Below are 16,498 nucleotides of genomic sequence, written 5' to 3'. Positions count from 1 at the left end.
TGTGTTATCTAACCCTGTTTTCTCAAGTTCACCTCCTCCAAAGCGAGCTCAAGACCACAAGGTAAGTATATGCATCACACTCATGTACATGATAATTTATTTCTACTGTACATATTGCTTGCAAGAAGGAATCATGAACATAGAGGTACATTTCCTATAGTTACATCATTTTCTCTTATGCATATAGCCAAGATACATGTAACTCATTGCTTGCTCTATCATGCTTATGCATTCACATGCTCTTATATTCTATATTCACATGATTGCATACATGTAGGGGGAGCATATGCATGTTACATGTCCTTCCAAAGCTTTACTTGTTATTCTTCATATCATTATCTAAATCTTTGATGTATGTTGTCATCAATTATTAAAAAGGGGGAGATTGAAAGCACAAGTGCTCCCTGGGTGATTTTGGTAATTAATGTCAACATATCTCTTGTTGGACTAATATTTTCATCTAGTCTATTTCAGAAAGTTCAACAAAGGCGTGGCATGGACAAGAGGATGTGGAACCCCTTCAAGATACTAAGAACAAAGATTGGCAAGAGGTCAAGACTCTACATTTTCATTTTAGTGATCCAAGATCACATTGAGTCCATATGAAAGTCAATACTATTAAAAGGGGATGGGGTGTTGTTTAATGGCTTGCTTGCTCAAAGTGCTTAGTGATATGCTCCAAAGCCCTTAACCACTTTCTCATGTCCACATATGTCCCAAACCTAAAGTCAAACTCGGCCCCACCAATTTGATCTATCAGGCGCCACCGAGTTCACTTGACATAGCCACTACCAGAAACCCTAATCAGTTCAGTCTCACCGATGGGATCTCGGTCTCACCGAGATGGGATTGCAAACTCTCTGTTGCCTGTTGCAATTATTTCGGTCCCACCGAGATACGCAATCGGTCCCACCGAGTTTGCTTGACCAAATCTCTGTTTGCTCATTACCAAAATCGGTCTCACCGAGTGTGTGTAATCGGTCAAACCGATTTGAGGTTTTACCCTAACCCTAGCACATCGGTCCCATCGAGTTGATCATGTCGGTCCCACCGAAAAGCCTAACGTTCACATTTTGAACTGAATCGGTTTGACCGAGTTTCATGATTCGATCCCACCGAGTTTGATAAATTGTGTGTAACGGTTAGATTTTGTGTGAAGGCTATATATACCCCTCCACTCATCCTTAATTCATGGAGAAAGCCATCAGAACGTGCCTACACTTCCAGCATTCATTTTCTGAGAGAGAACCACCTACTCATGTGTTGAGACCAAGATATTTCAATCCTACCACAAGAATCTCGATCTCTAGCCTTTCCCAAGTTGCTTTCCACTCAAATCATCTTTCTACCATATCCAAATCTGTGAGAGAGAGAGAGAGTTGAGTGTTGGGGAGACTATTATTTGAAGCACAAGAGCAAGGAGTTCATCATCAACACGCCGTCTATTACCTCTTGGAGAGTGGTGTCTTCTAGATTGGTTAGGTGTTACTTGGGAGCCTCTGTCAAGATTGTGGAGTTGAACCAAGGAGTTTGTACGGGCAAGAAGATCGCCTACTTCATAAAGATCTTCCTTAGTGAGTCAAGTCCTTCGTGGGTGATGGCTATGGTGGGATAGACAATATTGCTTCTTAGTGGACCCTTCGTGGGTGGAGCCCTCCGTGGACTCGCGCAACCGTTATCCTTCGTGGGTTGAAGTCTCCACCAACGTGGATGTACGATAGCATAACCTATCGGAACCACGCCAAAAATCTCCGTGTCTCAAATTGCGTTTGCACACTCCAATCCCATCCTTTACTTTCTTGCAACTTGTATGTTTTACTTTCCGCTGCTCATATACTTTTGTCATGCTTGCTTGAAATGTATTGTGAATGTTTAAACTTGTGCTAAAACTCCACCTTAAATTGAAGAAATCAAAAACTGCTACTTATCTTTGTTGAGTGTCTAATCACCCCCTCTAGACACCTCTTCTCGATCCTTTCAATTGGTATCAGAGTTTTGGTCTCCATTGATTTGGTTTAATCATGATTGAAGAAAGATGGATTAGTCTACGTTGGGGAGTCTTAAATGTAGAGTGCCTATTTTTGATGAAGAGTTTCATGAATAAAAAAATGAGATGCTTGAGATTTTCAATGAATATCATTTAAACAAGTACATTATTAGCCCTTGTTTGCCTCTTGTTGATCCTTTGCATCCTAATATCAATCTTATCATTTGAGGTTTGCCTAGAAATTTGATTGTTTGCTTGCCTACTCTTGATTGTGCTTACATCATATGGAGATTTCTTGAAAAACGATTTTCAAACTATTCCTTACTAAATCTAGATGTGATTGTTCATAAGCCTATTGCATTAAATAAGACGAATTCCGATGATTCTAAGTTTGGTGATTGTTGATGTGAGCTTCGTGATTTCCTAGCCGAAACCGGCTGCATCTTGATTGATATGATTCCAGCTGGTCGTCAAAGCTGAAGCAACATTTGTTTGCGATTGAGAGACCTTCGAATTCGTGTTTGCGGACTGGTCCTCAATTCGCGAGGAGAAAACTAAGTTGCCGTTGAGGATGCCCCCTCAATTCGTGAGGAGAAAATTAGGTGGAGGAAATTAGGTTGCCGTTGAAGATGCCCTCACATCCCGTGGTCTAGGCACGAAATAAAGTCGGATCGATCATCATTTAATTAAAAAAGAAATGAGCATACATGCACACGTACACAATACACGCAGATAAGCAAAGACAACACAGCACAGCAGTGCGCGCAGCCGATACACTATGCGGTGACCGACGGACGTTCTTACTGCACCTTCACCTCAGTGACGCTCCTCTCCCTCCCGGGCACGCGCGGCACCGTCACGTACAGCACGCCGTCCTTCACCTCCGCCGCGATCCCATCCACCCGCGCGTCCTCCGGGAGCAGCAGGCTCGCGTGGTAGCACCCGTAGCTGCTCGCCGACCACCATTCGCAGTCGCCACCGTGCTCATCCTCCACCTTCTTCTCGCCCCGGATGACCAGCGCGCCGTCCTCCACCGTGACCCGCACGTCGTCCTTCCCCAGCCCCGGCACCTCGAACCGCAGCCTGTACCGCTCCTCGTCCTCCCGCACCTTCCCGAACAGCGGCCGCCACCGCTCCAGCGGCCGGCTCAGGGTCTCCGCGACGTGCGACAGCGCGCTCCCCAGCCCTGCATGTACACGTACGTCAACAACCGCCGGCGGGACGCGACAGTCTGGAAAGAAGTACGGACGGAGTAGCCGCTATGTACCGTTGACGAGACGGAACGGGACGAAGTCCCGAAGGTCTCTCCAAGGCCAACGTCCGCCGCGAGCAGTGGCAGAGCTGGAGCGGTCTGCCACGGCGACCTCCCGACCGTTCGTCTCTCCTTCCAGGGGAGCCCTGGTCGCGGCGCTGTCAGCTGCCGCGGAGGAGAAGAGGGACCGGAGGTCCATTCCTCCGTGAGAACTGGCTGACGCTGGCCTCGCCATAGCTGCCGCGCGGCCGGCGAGGGCCTTCTTGAGGCACAGGCGAGCTAAAGCCATGTGTCCTGTAACAAACTCTGCTCGGTGAGTTGCAGCGTGCTCTTCGTCACTTTGCTCTTTGGTCGCTCTGCTTGAACACATGGAGACGGGTTGCATTATAAAGCGGCAACGCACAAGGGAAGAGAAGCAAGGAGAGGCATCTGGAACTCTGGAAAACCGAACACTTCCGAAACCTTCTCGTAGCAACTAGAGCAGTTGCTCTAGCGAAGTCGCCCTATGAATATGGAGCGTGGTGATCTAAACGCTGGGAAATGCATTGGAGAACCCGGGCAGCACACAACCCTATATAAAAATAGCATTAAAAAAATTTAATTTTTTTGGGATATAAAAAATGAGTATTCAGTGTAAACCCATGTTCATTTTCGTGGTAAATGGATGCACGTGAGAGCCATAAATCCTCTTCCACGCTTTTATATTTCTTTACAGAGAAAGCAATTCATATGACCGCATTGGCTGTGCACATAAAGACATGTGTTCTTTTATTGTGCAGAAAAGACATGTGTGTTTCACTTGTGATAGACAGACTTTAGTTCGATATATCAATCCCCGCCTCAATATTTCCATTCAAAATTAAATATTGATTTCAAGCAGGATCAGGACGACATAGATTTATAAAATAAATTTCAAGGAGTAACCGTTTCTGCTAAACTACTGACTTTTCCTCCTCTTCGAAGTCACATCGCATGCAGGGGAAGCTTTAGTTGCCTCCACTTCCGTGGCCATGCGGCCGATGAACGCATGTGCGCTTGAAGGCTGATGTGAGCATGGCGTCCAGCGAAATGCAGTCAAAGTACTCGAGGGAGACATGAAAACGGGCACGGCAACGACTGATACAGCCTTAAGGCGTGCGTCTTCCTCGACCCACTCCAAGTACTTCCATGCCCTCTCCCAGAACTCTCTCTCGGCTAAGGATGGCAATGGGTAAGGTATGGGGCGGGTAGAGCAATACCATACCCATACCCGTGTAGTCAATGGGTACAAAATTCTACCCATACCCGTATCCATGGGTACGAAACTTCACCCGTACCCATACCTGACAGGTACCCATACCCATTGGGTACCCAACGGGTAGATCAAACACTACACAAGTTATTCATAATTTTACATCCATCCATAACATGTTTGAAAAATTACATTTATCTCAACTCAATAACAAATAGATGAGTACAAGACAATTATCTGAATTCAAATTGATAATTGGTGACAACTTTAACATAGGTTCAGAAGCTTGCAACACACTTCGCCAAATAACATCTGACAAGTATGTAACATGTCAGTATAAACGGGTAGGGTATGGGTATATTCATGAGTACAAAGCTATACCCGTGCTCTACCCATGAATTAATGGGCATGATATGGGTACTACCCGTGGGTACAAAATTGTGCACATACCCTGCCCATGCGGGTACGGTATCCGCGGGTACCCGTACCCATTGCTAAAATTGTCATCCTTACTCTCGGCGTGGTCCTCTTATGTCTCGTCGGGAAAAGGCCGCAGGAAGAGCACGGCCGCATTGACATGGTGCCGACAACAGGGATGGGGGAAGAAGGTGAATGTGGTGGTGGCCGACGAAGGGGAGTGAGTGTGTTGGCAATGGGGCTCGGGAAAAGGGTAAATGTGATGGCAATGGCAAATGAGGGTATGGGGATTTATACTCGCGAATGGGCGCGCTTTGGCGAGAAACAGGGTGAGATTTGTCGTGTTCAGGTGTGAAACACGGCAACCACATTAATTGGTGCACTTCCTAGTGGATATGCGGCTAGAACATTGGCAGGAACGAAAGCCATAGCCATATGAAGCCAATATGAACGACGGCACAATTGACTGGGCTGCGCACGAGAGGAAGGGGTCGGGCTGAAACTTTCCTACACGAGCGGTTGGAGGCCGCTCCATATCAACGCCACCGCGGGGGATGGATGGCGACTCTTCTAGAGTGCGTTTTAAGCCCAAATCTCTGAATCGACATTTTTTATGACGACTGCTATATAGTTGCTCTAATGGAGAAAAAAGAACACTTGCATCTACGTGTCGAGCAAGGTTCATGGATACTTTATATACTCTGTCGCATGGCTCACAGGATAATCCTGTTAGAATTTAATTAATTAATGTAATTAGTTACTTCAATCTTTACTTGTAACCGCACGTGGATATTCCCACGGTGTGAAACCCACATGTCGGAACCGCCTCCTGAACCTTCGCGTCCTTTGGATGCGTCCGTTCCCCTAAGTGTTCAATCATCAATGGAAAAGTATCTTATCGATTCATTTGTTCGACTCTCTTGTTCGTTTACAATCGATTCTTCACACGTTATCAGCACGCTCTCCGACGGAGCGTCGTCGTCGGCAACTGGTGGCAGGACAAGCCCTCCGGCGTATGGCGCGAGCAGGCCTCACCCAGCAGAGCGGCACGGCGGCGCATGTCTTCAGCCGCCGAGTGACCCCGCAGCCTCGACCTCCTGCACCAGCCCGAGGCGACCACAGCCCCGGCACGGCGACCCTCTCGACACCCTCTTCCTGTGGATTTCTTCACAGGTGATGCTATTCTATTTTTATTACTTTTCTGGTTCGGCACTCACCTCAAACGGTGAATGATGTTGTCCATGATGCGGTCTCATGTCCAAGACCGGAGGCAGCAGCCTCTGTTCGCATCCACGGCACGGACGACCTACAGCCTGCAAGCAGTGCGAGCGCTCCATCTAGAACGCGGCTCAGCGGCGCCCTTCTGCGCGTGACCATGGCTCAGTGGCCTGCTGCAGTCCGAGCCGGTGGCGGCTCCCAACGCGGAGCACGCGACGGTTGAGCGCGGCGCCAGGGAACGACATCGTCGTCCTTGACGACGACACGACGAGCACGAGGCCGCGGCGCTGCCATCTCCGACCTCTGTGGTCGTCGAGGTCGCCGCCTGTCACGCGCTCGCCTTCGTGTCCGTGCCGGTCGGGGACTCGGGGCCTTCGTCTTCATCTATGGCTCCGGCGTGAGCGGCTCCTCTTGCGCCACGGCAGTCGATGCCAAAGCTGCCGCACCGTCCCAGACACCCACCACTCCTCCGCCTTTGCGGCGCACAGGCACGCGCCGCCGCCCCGGGGCCCTCGCGGTCCCGCTGAAGAGTCCGCCGTCGAGCAGCCGCTCCGGCCGCGCAGCAGCAGCGCTCGCGCTCGCGGATGGTGCCTACAACGGCGTTGGGCCCGGCACCCACCTCCGCGGTGGCTCCTCCTCCAGGACGAGCGCGGCGGGAGATCTTCTCTCCGCCGGTGATGCGGCCGGCCAGCCGGCGCTGGGGTCCTCCGCCGGTCTCCGCTGTGGATTTGGGATCGAAGTGACTCGGGAATTGCTAGACCTGTTTATTTCATCTAGTCGCCCTCCCTTATCTACTCGCTTTGACCAGGTCGGGGCTGCCTTACGTGGCCAACTGGCCATATGCATGCGCTGGGAATTTAGGCATCCAGCATAGCATACCACGTTTTGCTCATTTGCACATTTGTTTTAGCAGATTACCAATTAATCTCCTAACAGCACTTCTAGCTGTAATTTATTTCTGTTTTAGATCTGCTAAAATCAGTATACATATTTTAGTACTGTTTTCTGTTGAGTACCGATGTATTCCAGATTCTAAGTTGATGTAATATATTTCCATGTTTGCCAAATCAATGGGTATTCCAGATTCACACTAATGGTTTTAAGATAACTTCTTGAAATACCCATTGATTTTGCTAAGTTCAGTACAACATCAACCATGATGGTCTTTAATTTACTGGTTGTAAATTAATTATCTCTGGTTTACCCATAGAGATAACATATGGCTATAGAGTTTGAGGCATTCGCCCTCAATGGCCACCATTGCCCTATTTGGGCCATGGACATCATGATCGCTCTTGTGTCTCGTGGGATAATGTGTGCAATCCTGGATTCACCTCTGATCAGAGTCACACCGCTAACAGAAAAATGGTGTCTTATATATCATAAGGCATTAGATTCAGATCTCAGCATCTGGTTATTCTGTATCAGCAATTCCTGGGATACAATGAACCTCAAGGGCAAAGGTTTGAATCTTACTTCAACCTTCAATCCGACATCACTAACTGTGACGGGACCCTAGGGAATGTGATAGTTGAATATGCCTCAACTGATATGGTTGGAGACTATGAATAGTCTTTCAATCTCCTGAGTGGTTAATATAATTAATGTCCATTTATGATGTTATAACAACAACATAAGTATTGTTGTCATCATATATTGTATATCACAATATATTGTATCAGTACTTTGGTACAAATACATTTGTATGTATTCTATATATCTGACAGTGATTTTCATACTGAGAATCTTCATGTCTATATAGATTTCTACGGGAGTCAATCCGATGAAAAATGATATGTGCCTTGTGGACATATGCACCACAAACTCTATACTTAGGGAAGTCCAATGTTTCCACTCTCATTGAGAGAAAGGAGATATTTTAAAATCGCTAGACGCGATGAGGTATTTGTTGGCTCAACTCGAGTCATATTTACTATCCCTGTGGGTACTTGAGTAACGTCGGGATGCTTTATTGCTTTCCAGGTTTAATTCGTACCCTAATAAACTATGGAGGTATCCATCAAAATATTTCCATAGCGAAACTTATGATGACAACAAAGAGAAATAACTTCTCTTTACCATATGCAACAAATATGGCAAGCACATTCTCTGTGTGTCATCTAGATTGTACTACACATACAACACAACCCGTAGCATATGTTGCGTACGAGATAGTTTTCTAGTGTCTTGTACATGACAAACTTGGCATACTCGCCTTGGTCATCGAGACAATGGATTGAAACCGAAACTATCAACAATTCCAATAGTTTATGATTATTATGATGCTAACTTCTAACAACAATTGGATTTTATGTGCACTACAAGTGACATAGGGAAGCTAATTTTAAGGCTCACAGACCTTAAAGTCTACGCTGAACCACTCAGACTCCTTAAAGCATCAAGTTGAGGTAAGTGGCTCTTCCCATCCATTGACTAGACTATCCAGGTATTCCATGGTTCTAAAAGATATATCTACATGATGGTCTTAAGTGTGTGCTTAATTCACACAATAGCTTTGGCTCATTATCCTGACATCGATTTCAAGCAAATCGAATGGATAACATTGCAGAATTCTCCTTGAGTGCCTTCTCTATGGCCCTGGATTGAAGTTTAGCAATTTGTCCTAATGTCTAGACTCGAAATGGTTTGGTCGAATCCCATCCAAAGAATTGAGCTCGTTGCATGATCTTTACTTTGAAATTGCAACTTACCAACTTTACGTTGGAGTCATATAGTTTTACACGCTCATGACCAAACTGCATACTATTATTCCCCTCTATCTTTGATATGTGGATATCTACCAAATATTTCCTATCTGCGGTAATTCGGTTGCATACCGATATCACCACCCAGCATACATTATTGGCCCCTCAACATATAGTTGGCATCTATGTGAGGAATAACTGTATTACCGTCAATACCTCAAGCCCCTCACATGGGGAGTTATTCAAGGCCAGTATGTTGATTCAATGAGGAACATTTTCAGGTATTAGGGGGAGAATTCAAGTACCATAAAGAATGCCAGGAAATTAGTGAAATGTTCAACACATTTCTGCCTCAGATCCACGTACTCAAAGATATGAACCATGCGTTCAGAAGATTTGCAATACATTGCAAATAACCTGCCTGATTCATTTACTGACTATAAAGGTGTCACACAATCCTACAATCCTACAAAAGTATGCCTGGAAGAGTGGAGGTACCAACAAAATCCACTCCACTCCCCGTTCAAAGCAACACACTACTGGAATCCACTTCTTTCACTACAATAAATACGTTAATCCATGACGGATTTCTGGTGACGTACTCAGGATCCATCACTATCGATGACGGATTTGTCTAGCTCGTCACGAAAACCGTCATGGATCAGTGAGATGAGAACAAGCCGAACGACAATGGCGCCCTTAGGACAGACCGTCATGGATACCGTCATGAATCGACCTGTTGTACACCACCCAGACCGTCATGGATGATTCATGCTGACGTGTCATGCGTGCAACCCACACCCCAACGCTGCTTCTTTTTTAAGAAAAAATGGACGGACTGCTGCTGGTGTTGTGTCGTTGGAGCACTGTAAGGTCTTTTTTTACAGAAAGCGATCTTGTTTTTTAATTAAAAAATGAGAAGCTGCGAGAGAGGATTGAACTAGCGACCTCCCACTTATATGCCTTAGGTGCTACCGGTGGGCAATGTCTAAGTTTGTGTGAAACGTTTTTCTAAGTTCTTACATACAACCAGCCGAGATTTTTAGTTTAAAAAAATGAAATCAAACTGGGAACCAAACCATGTAGCACTAACCTCTATGTTCTTTTGCCAGGTTGGCTACAGTTCACAGACCAACCATGCCTGAATGTAATTTGTTTTAAAAATTTGCAGGCGTAGGCAACAATAGTTTTTTTTGCGAAAAAATAACAATAGTTCTGTACGTCAATGTATAGCGAACATTCGCGAAATCTCCTAACAAATTTATGCCAATCTTATGAATCAATAATATTGTTCCATGCCCCATTATAAGAATTTTCTTCCATATTTTGATATTATTATCATTTTAACCAATAGGTTGCAAATAGAAGTTTGAATTATCCCTAACTATCTTTTGATATTTTCATCCATTTCAAGGATATGAGCTAAAAAGACATAATGCCTTAAATATATTTTTGATATGTTCAAACCTTATTTGACATACATATACATCAAAATGGAATTACGTCCAATAAGCACACATAAATTCATTTAAACAACAGAAAATATTAAATCATCTCTATAATTACTGAAACTCGTACAAAACAAAATATATGTATTATATTACATGTAACACTTCTATAAGGGTGTGATGCGTGTTTTAATTGAAAAAAGAACCGCACATGAATGGAACTCGAAACCGAGACATGAATTTTAAACGACTAGCTCCTTCCCACTAGGCAACAATATTGTTGCTATATGAGTGAGATTTTTTTTAATTAGGAAAGTATATACAACCACAATTTTAAGGCAGCGGATCAAACCAGGGACCTTTAGCTTTGAAAAATCATATTTGTGATAAAGAATGTTTTGTATGATTAAAAAAATGTCGAACTTGTACTTAAAAAATGTTCAACATTTGTTCAGAAAATGTTCAAACATGTTTTGGAAAAATGTTCATCGTGTATTTGAAAAATGTTAAACGATTATCAAAAAATGTTACATGTGTATACTAGCAATGTAGAATATCTATTGTATAAAGTTGACATGTATTTAAAAAAAGGAAATGAAAAATAAAAAATAAAAATAAAAAACAAACAGGAAAAAACCCAAAAACTGATGAAAACCTACAGAAAAACACATAAAACCAATAAAATAAATAAAACAAAACCGTAAGCTTGGACCTAGGAATTTCAGCCCGATTGAATGGGAAATCCTTTTTCAATAAATAAAAGTGTATAAATTGATTTAAAGCAAAACAAAAAAATGACATCCACAAAACTTTATAGCTAGAAATCGATTATAGCTATAAAATCATTTATTACCAAAATATTAACAAATGATTTCAGAAAAATATGAAAACGGAGTCGGAAAAACATGAAATTTGGCATGATGCCCTCATATGACATCCAAAGGCTGTGGTAGAAATTTGAGAAGCTTTGGCAAAAGTTGTGACATACGCAGCTTAGAAATGTTAGTGATTTCAAAACTTGTCCGTAAATTCAGAAAATATTCTCCATTACAAAAAATATTCATGATTTCAAAAAATATGACAACCGGAGGCTGTGGTAATTTTTTTTGAAGGTTTCAAAAAAGTTGTGACATACGCTGCTTAGAAACCGGATGATCTTCAAGGAAGGATCTTGGTTTAGGACGTGGGTCTCTTCTCTTCAATTTTTTTCCAAATGCTTGTTCAACAATTTTTCAATAATTGTTCAACATTTTTCAAATATTTTCTGAAGAGTTTTTTGTAATATATATATATATATAATATTCTACAGTATATAAACAAAAGTAAAGAAAAAATCTACGAAAAAAAGAAACAGAAAACAGCCTGGAGTTTCCCGCGCGCGTGGGCCAGCCCAACTAGCGTTCCCATCAGCGAGGGGCCGGCCCAATATTAATGCGAGAAATAGGCTAGCCCACGAACGTGAGACGTACAGGAGTTAACTTTGTTTTTTTTAGAGAGCATAGCTCGCCTTAAACAGCACTTGGGCCGGCCCAGTGGTGTAGCAACCTTTTATTTAATCTTCAAGCCATTTTCCTGATGCATATTCTACTGTTTTTTTTCTATTTTATTTTACCAACTTTGTGTTTATTTCTAACTTGGTGTTTATTTCCAAATTTCACTTTTCATACAAATAAGTTTGTTTCGTTTTCTATTTTCATCATTTTGTACCTTGAAGAGGTAAGCATGAACATTTTATAAAATTTATATTGATTTAAATAAGCAAATATAAGGAATTTTTTTGTATCTTCATTACGGACCAGAAGCACGCAATACTATTTTCTAAGTCGCACTTTTTTCCTTCTTTTTAGCCTTTACTATTAAATTCTTGAAATGCATTAAAATAGCTTAACTAGTATAAAATGGCAACATGTTTCTTGAAATGCAAGAGTGATTTTACTCGCAAAAAGTTGTGATGTACATTGTTTGGAAGCCGAAAGATCTCTGAGAAAGAATTGTGATTTTGGGAAGGAACGGGTCTGGTTTGAAGGTGAGGTGTTGGTTGATTGATCGTTTGACCTTGAATTTGTTCCACGCTCAACATACATCATCACGTGTTCCATGCCAAAATTTGGCATTTTTGGGGTTCATCTGCTTTATTTAATACATTAATTGTACGTATTTTCAATAATGTTCAACGCTCTTTTAGAAAATAAGGGGTAAACATGAACTTTTAAAAACAATACGTACATTCATTGAAGATCACACACACACACACGCACGCACGCACACACACACACACACACCTATTGTGTATATTCATTGTATTTTTCTAAAAATACAATTATGAAACAATTGAAAATATGTATTAAAAGTATTGTGTACTAATAAATAATTCTAGAAATGTATTTTTCAAAAGCATTCCAAACATATTTTCAAATGCACAAAAACTTTCCTTACACTTCATGGCAAATATATTTGTTCTTACATTTATTATTCAAATGAGAATTTTTTTAACAGAAAAAATATGAACCTTGAAACCCGCTTCATTAAATGACCTTCAAACTTGTTCTATGCTCGGCATACAACACTAAACGCAACATGCCAATTTTTGGCACTTTTAGGACCTTCTTGATATATTTATGTCATTAAGTGCATATCTAGAAATTTAATGGATACAATTGAAATTTAAGTTGAAAACACTTGAAATAGTTTTCAGAAATGGGTTGAAAGATCTTATTGGTGGTATTTACTATAGGATTATGCCAAGACTCGAGCAGCAACATGGAACATGATAACAAGAAAAGTAGTTTAAATTTAGGAAAAAATGCAAACAAAGTGTGAAAAACATGGAATCTCGCATGGTGTCATGATATGACATCTAGATTCTTTGGTAAAATAATCAAAAATATTTCACACAAAAAATCATGCAAACTGCTTTGAAGTCGAACAATCTGCAAGGAGGAATCATGATCTCCAAAGAGAATGTGTTAAGTTTGAAGGAGAAATGATACTTGTTCAATCCTTTATCCTTGAATCTTTTTGGACACCTAACATACACCATCACATATCATATGTCAAATTTTGACATTTTTCATGTTTTGTTTGCTATTTCAAAGTCATTTACAACATTTCTATGCATTTGATAGATACATCCTATTTACAATCACATTAAAATATGAGAAAGGGGTTAAAAATTATATTTGTCTTCCTCCCTCTATGTTTATATTAGGCCCTATGAAAGGAATGAAAAGAAATTCCAAGGATGGACATGGCAAGAATCGAGCACAAACTTGGGGTTCTTGGTTTATTTTTTAAATAATATTTTTTATATTGCATGTAATTTTTTACTGGGATATACGTATAATATAATTTTTTGCAAGTTACTTGACAAAGGTTTTTGTTTTGAGACAAAGGTGGCTTTATTAGTTTTTTCTAGGGGAAAGCTTTATTAGTTATTTGAAAAATAGAAAAAGTTTTAAATCTGGGCGGCCTCACTCACGCGGGGCTGGAATCAGCAAAAGCCCATATGGTTCTCAGTCGAGGGGGGCGATCCTGCGTGAGACAAACCGTGTGTTTTGATTGGCTGAGCCTACCCGCACATGGATCAAGCATCTCCACCGTTCGATTTTCCGAGATCAAATGGTTGGCACACAATCCCTAATTCCCGATCCATCTCTTCTTTCTTCCCCACCGCACAGTCGCCGGCTTCCAGTGCCTTCCTTTCTCCCATCTCCTTCTCCAGTCGCCGCCTTCCATCCCCTCCTAGCTCCTTCTCCCGGCTCCGAGTCCACACCGTGGCAAGCACCGAGGGCGCGACGTCCAGGCCGACCCACACCGTGCGGTGGTGTGCGCTTGGATTTCGGGGGGCCGCATCGACTCGTCCCCGGGGAGCTGCGTCGTCGTGGGCGTTGACACAGAACACGAAGGGAAGCGACGAATCGACTGCCCGAGCGACGGCGGGCGGCAGGATCTGGCGCTAGTGCGATGGCTCGTCGAGCCGCGGCAGAGGAAACTGTCCCTGGTAAGCGTTGTTCTCCGTGCGTGCTCGATATGTGCATGCTCTATGCCCCCAACGCAATGGGTACATGAGCGGCAACCCTCCCAGACGCATGCTCCTAACCACCGGTTTCTTTCTCTAATCACACCTCACGTCGTGTGCAGGTGGAGTCAGCAGCAACTCAGCCACGGTTCAGGCCGCCCCATCTCTGTCCGATGCGCTGAACCACCGAGGAAGCCGCATCGACTAAGCACAGGCGCCTGGCGGAGGCGACTCTGCTGTGCTGGGACGCTGCAGTCCCTTCAATGCCGTGTGTCCGCGTCCGTCGTAGACGGCGTCCTCACCCCTGGCTTCTCCCTCGACCTCGCGGGCTGTCAGTGGCTTGCCCCACCATCTCGAGTTCGCTGTGTTTTATTTCTGAATTTTTGAGACAGTATTTGGTTGTCCACGCGCAGGCAACGACTATTCCATGTTCTCGTCGCTGGAGATCGACTACACAGGAGCATGGGTAGAGGCGATATGGTGGTGTACCCGCAAAAAAGAGAGGCAATATGGTGGTGGATATGGTGTCACCGCTGTTTCGCTGAAGAATATCTTGGACATGTTGTAGATTGAATATGTGGGATATGCTACAATATTATAGAGATTTATCTGTAAATTGTTGTTGTCTTTCTTCCATTTGTATGAAGTGTTGTTTTGCAGTATGTTTATCATTTATTTAATGACATACTGTAGCATATATTTTGGAAAAAAAATATTGGCTAAAAAATTCTTTTTTATTGTGAGAAGAGCTAATCTCTCGGCTTGAAATTAGTGGGCCTTGGACAGACCTTGAAATTTAATGGACTAAACTCTCAATTTGGTTGATTACTACACATGGGCTGTGTGTCCTAAACGGAGCTGAAATATGGTGGGCTGAAATTCTAATTGGGCCACTGAGTCTTAGACAGAGCTGAAATTTAGTGGGCTGAAATTCTAATTGGGCCATTGATTCTTAGATGTAGCTGAAATTGTTGGGGAACGTAGTAATTTCAAAAAATTTCCTACGCACACGCAAGATCATTGTGATGCATAGCAACGAGAGGGGAGAGTGTTGTCCACGTACCCTCGTAGACCGACAGCGGAAGCGTTATCACAACGCGGTTGATGTAGTCGTACGTCTTCACGATCCGACCGATCAAGTACCGAACGTACGGCACCTCCGAGTTCTACACATGTTCAGCTCGATGACGTCCCTCGAACTCCGATCCAGCCGAGTGTTGAGGGAGAGTTTCGTCAGCACGACGGCGTGGTGACGATGATGATGTTCCACCGACGCAGGGCTTCGCCTAAGCTCCGCAACGGTATTATCGAGGTGTAATATGGTGGAGGGGGGCACCGCACACGGCTAAGAGATCTCAAGGTTCAATTGTTGTGTCTCTGGGGTGCCCCCCTGCCCCCGTATATAAAGGAGCAAGGGAGGAGGAGGCCGGCCCTAGGAGGGGGCGCACCAAGTGTGGAGTCCTACTAGGACTCCCTAGTCCTAGTAGGATTCCACCTCCCATATGGAATAGGGAAAGAGGAAGGGAAAAAGAGAAGGAAGGAAGGGGGCGCCCCCCTTCCCTAGTCCAATTCGGACCAGACCAAGGGGAGGGGTGCGGCCACCCTTGAGGCCCTTTTCCTTCTTTCCCGTATGGCCCAATAAGGCCCAATACGTATTCCCGTAACTCTCCGGTACTCCGAAAAATACCCGAATCACTCGGAACCTTTCCGAAGTCCGAATATAGTCGTCCAATATATCGATCTTTACGTCTCGACCATTTCGAGACTCCTCGTCATGTCCCCGATCTCATCCGGGACTCCGAACTCCTTCGGTACATCAACACACATAAACTCATAATAAAACTGTCATCGTAACTTTAAGCGTGCAGACCCTACGGGTTCGAGAACTATGTAGACATGACCGAGACACGTCTCCGGTCAATAACCAATAGCGGGACCTGGATGCCCATATTGGCTCCCACATATTCTACGAAGATCTTTATCGGTCAGACCGCATAACAACATACGTTGTTCCCTTTGTCATCGGTATGTTACTTGCCCGAGATTCGATCGTCGGTATCTCGATACCTAGTTCAATCTCGTTACCGGCAAGTCTCTTTACTCGTTCCGTAACACATCATCCCGCAACTAACTCATTAGTCACAATGCTTGCAAGGCTTATAGTGATGTGCATTACCGAGTGGGCCCAGAGATACCTCTCCAACAATCGGAGTGACAAATCC

The 16,498-nt window shown here is 43.7% G+C and overlaps 1 protein-coding gene and 2 long non-coding RNA genes across 4 annotated transcripts; 2 read left to right on the top strand and 1 right to left on the bottom strand.

Annotated features, from left to right (window-relative positions):
- Positions 1-2,648: 2,648 nt before the first annotated feature.
- LOC123141406 (23.6 kDa heat shock protein, mitochondrial) lies at positions 2,649-3,685 on the bottom strand. Its single transcript, XM_044560563.1, has 2 exons — positions 3,255-3,685; positions 2,649-3,173 (listed from the first exon to the last, which is right to left on the bottom strand). The coding sequence occupies exons 1-2, from the start codon at positions 3,622-3,624 to the stop codon at positions 2,788-2,790; spliced, it is 756 nt and encodes a 251-aa protein (XP_044416498.1). The 5' UTR covers positions 3,625-3,685; the 3' UTR covers positions 2,649-2,787.
- A 1,968-nt stretch (positions 3,686-5,653) lies between these two features.
- LOC123141405 (uncharacterized) lies at positions 5,654-7,176 on the top strand. Its single transcript, XR_006470249.1, has 2 exons — positions 5,654-6,060; positions 6,151-7,176. It is a non-coding gene; the product is annotated as an uncharacterized lncRNA (long non-coding RNA).
- Positions 7,177-13,674: 6,498 nt separating this feature from the next.
- On the top strand, positions 13,675-15,022 carry LOC123141404 (uncharacterized). Of its 2 annotated transcripts, XR_006470248.1 has the most exons (3): positions 13,910-14,258; positions 14,399-14,607; positions 14,690-15,022. It is a non-coding gene; the product is annotated as an uncharacterized lncRNA (long non-coding RNA). The 2 variants fall into 2 exon arrangements; XR_006470247.1 differs by having other exon boundaries at positions 13,675-14,258; positions 14,399-15,022.
- Positions 15,023-16,498: the final 1,476 nt, after the last annotated feature.

The sequence above is a fragment of the Triticum aestivum genome, chromosome 6D (genome assembly GCF_018294505.1).
Source record: "Triticum aestivum cultivar Chinese Spring chromosome 6D, IWGSC CS RefSeq v2.1, whole genome shotgun sequence".
NCBI classification, from domain to species: Eukaryota; Viridiplantae; Streptophyta; class Magnoliopsida; order Poales; family Poaceae; genus Triticum; species Triticum aestivum.
The sequence above is the reverse complement of the archived record's forward strand: the minus strand, read 5'-3'. Positions and strand labels throughout refer to the sequence as shown.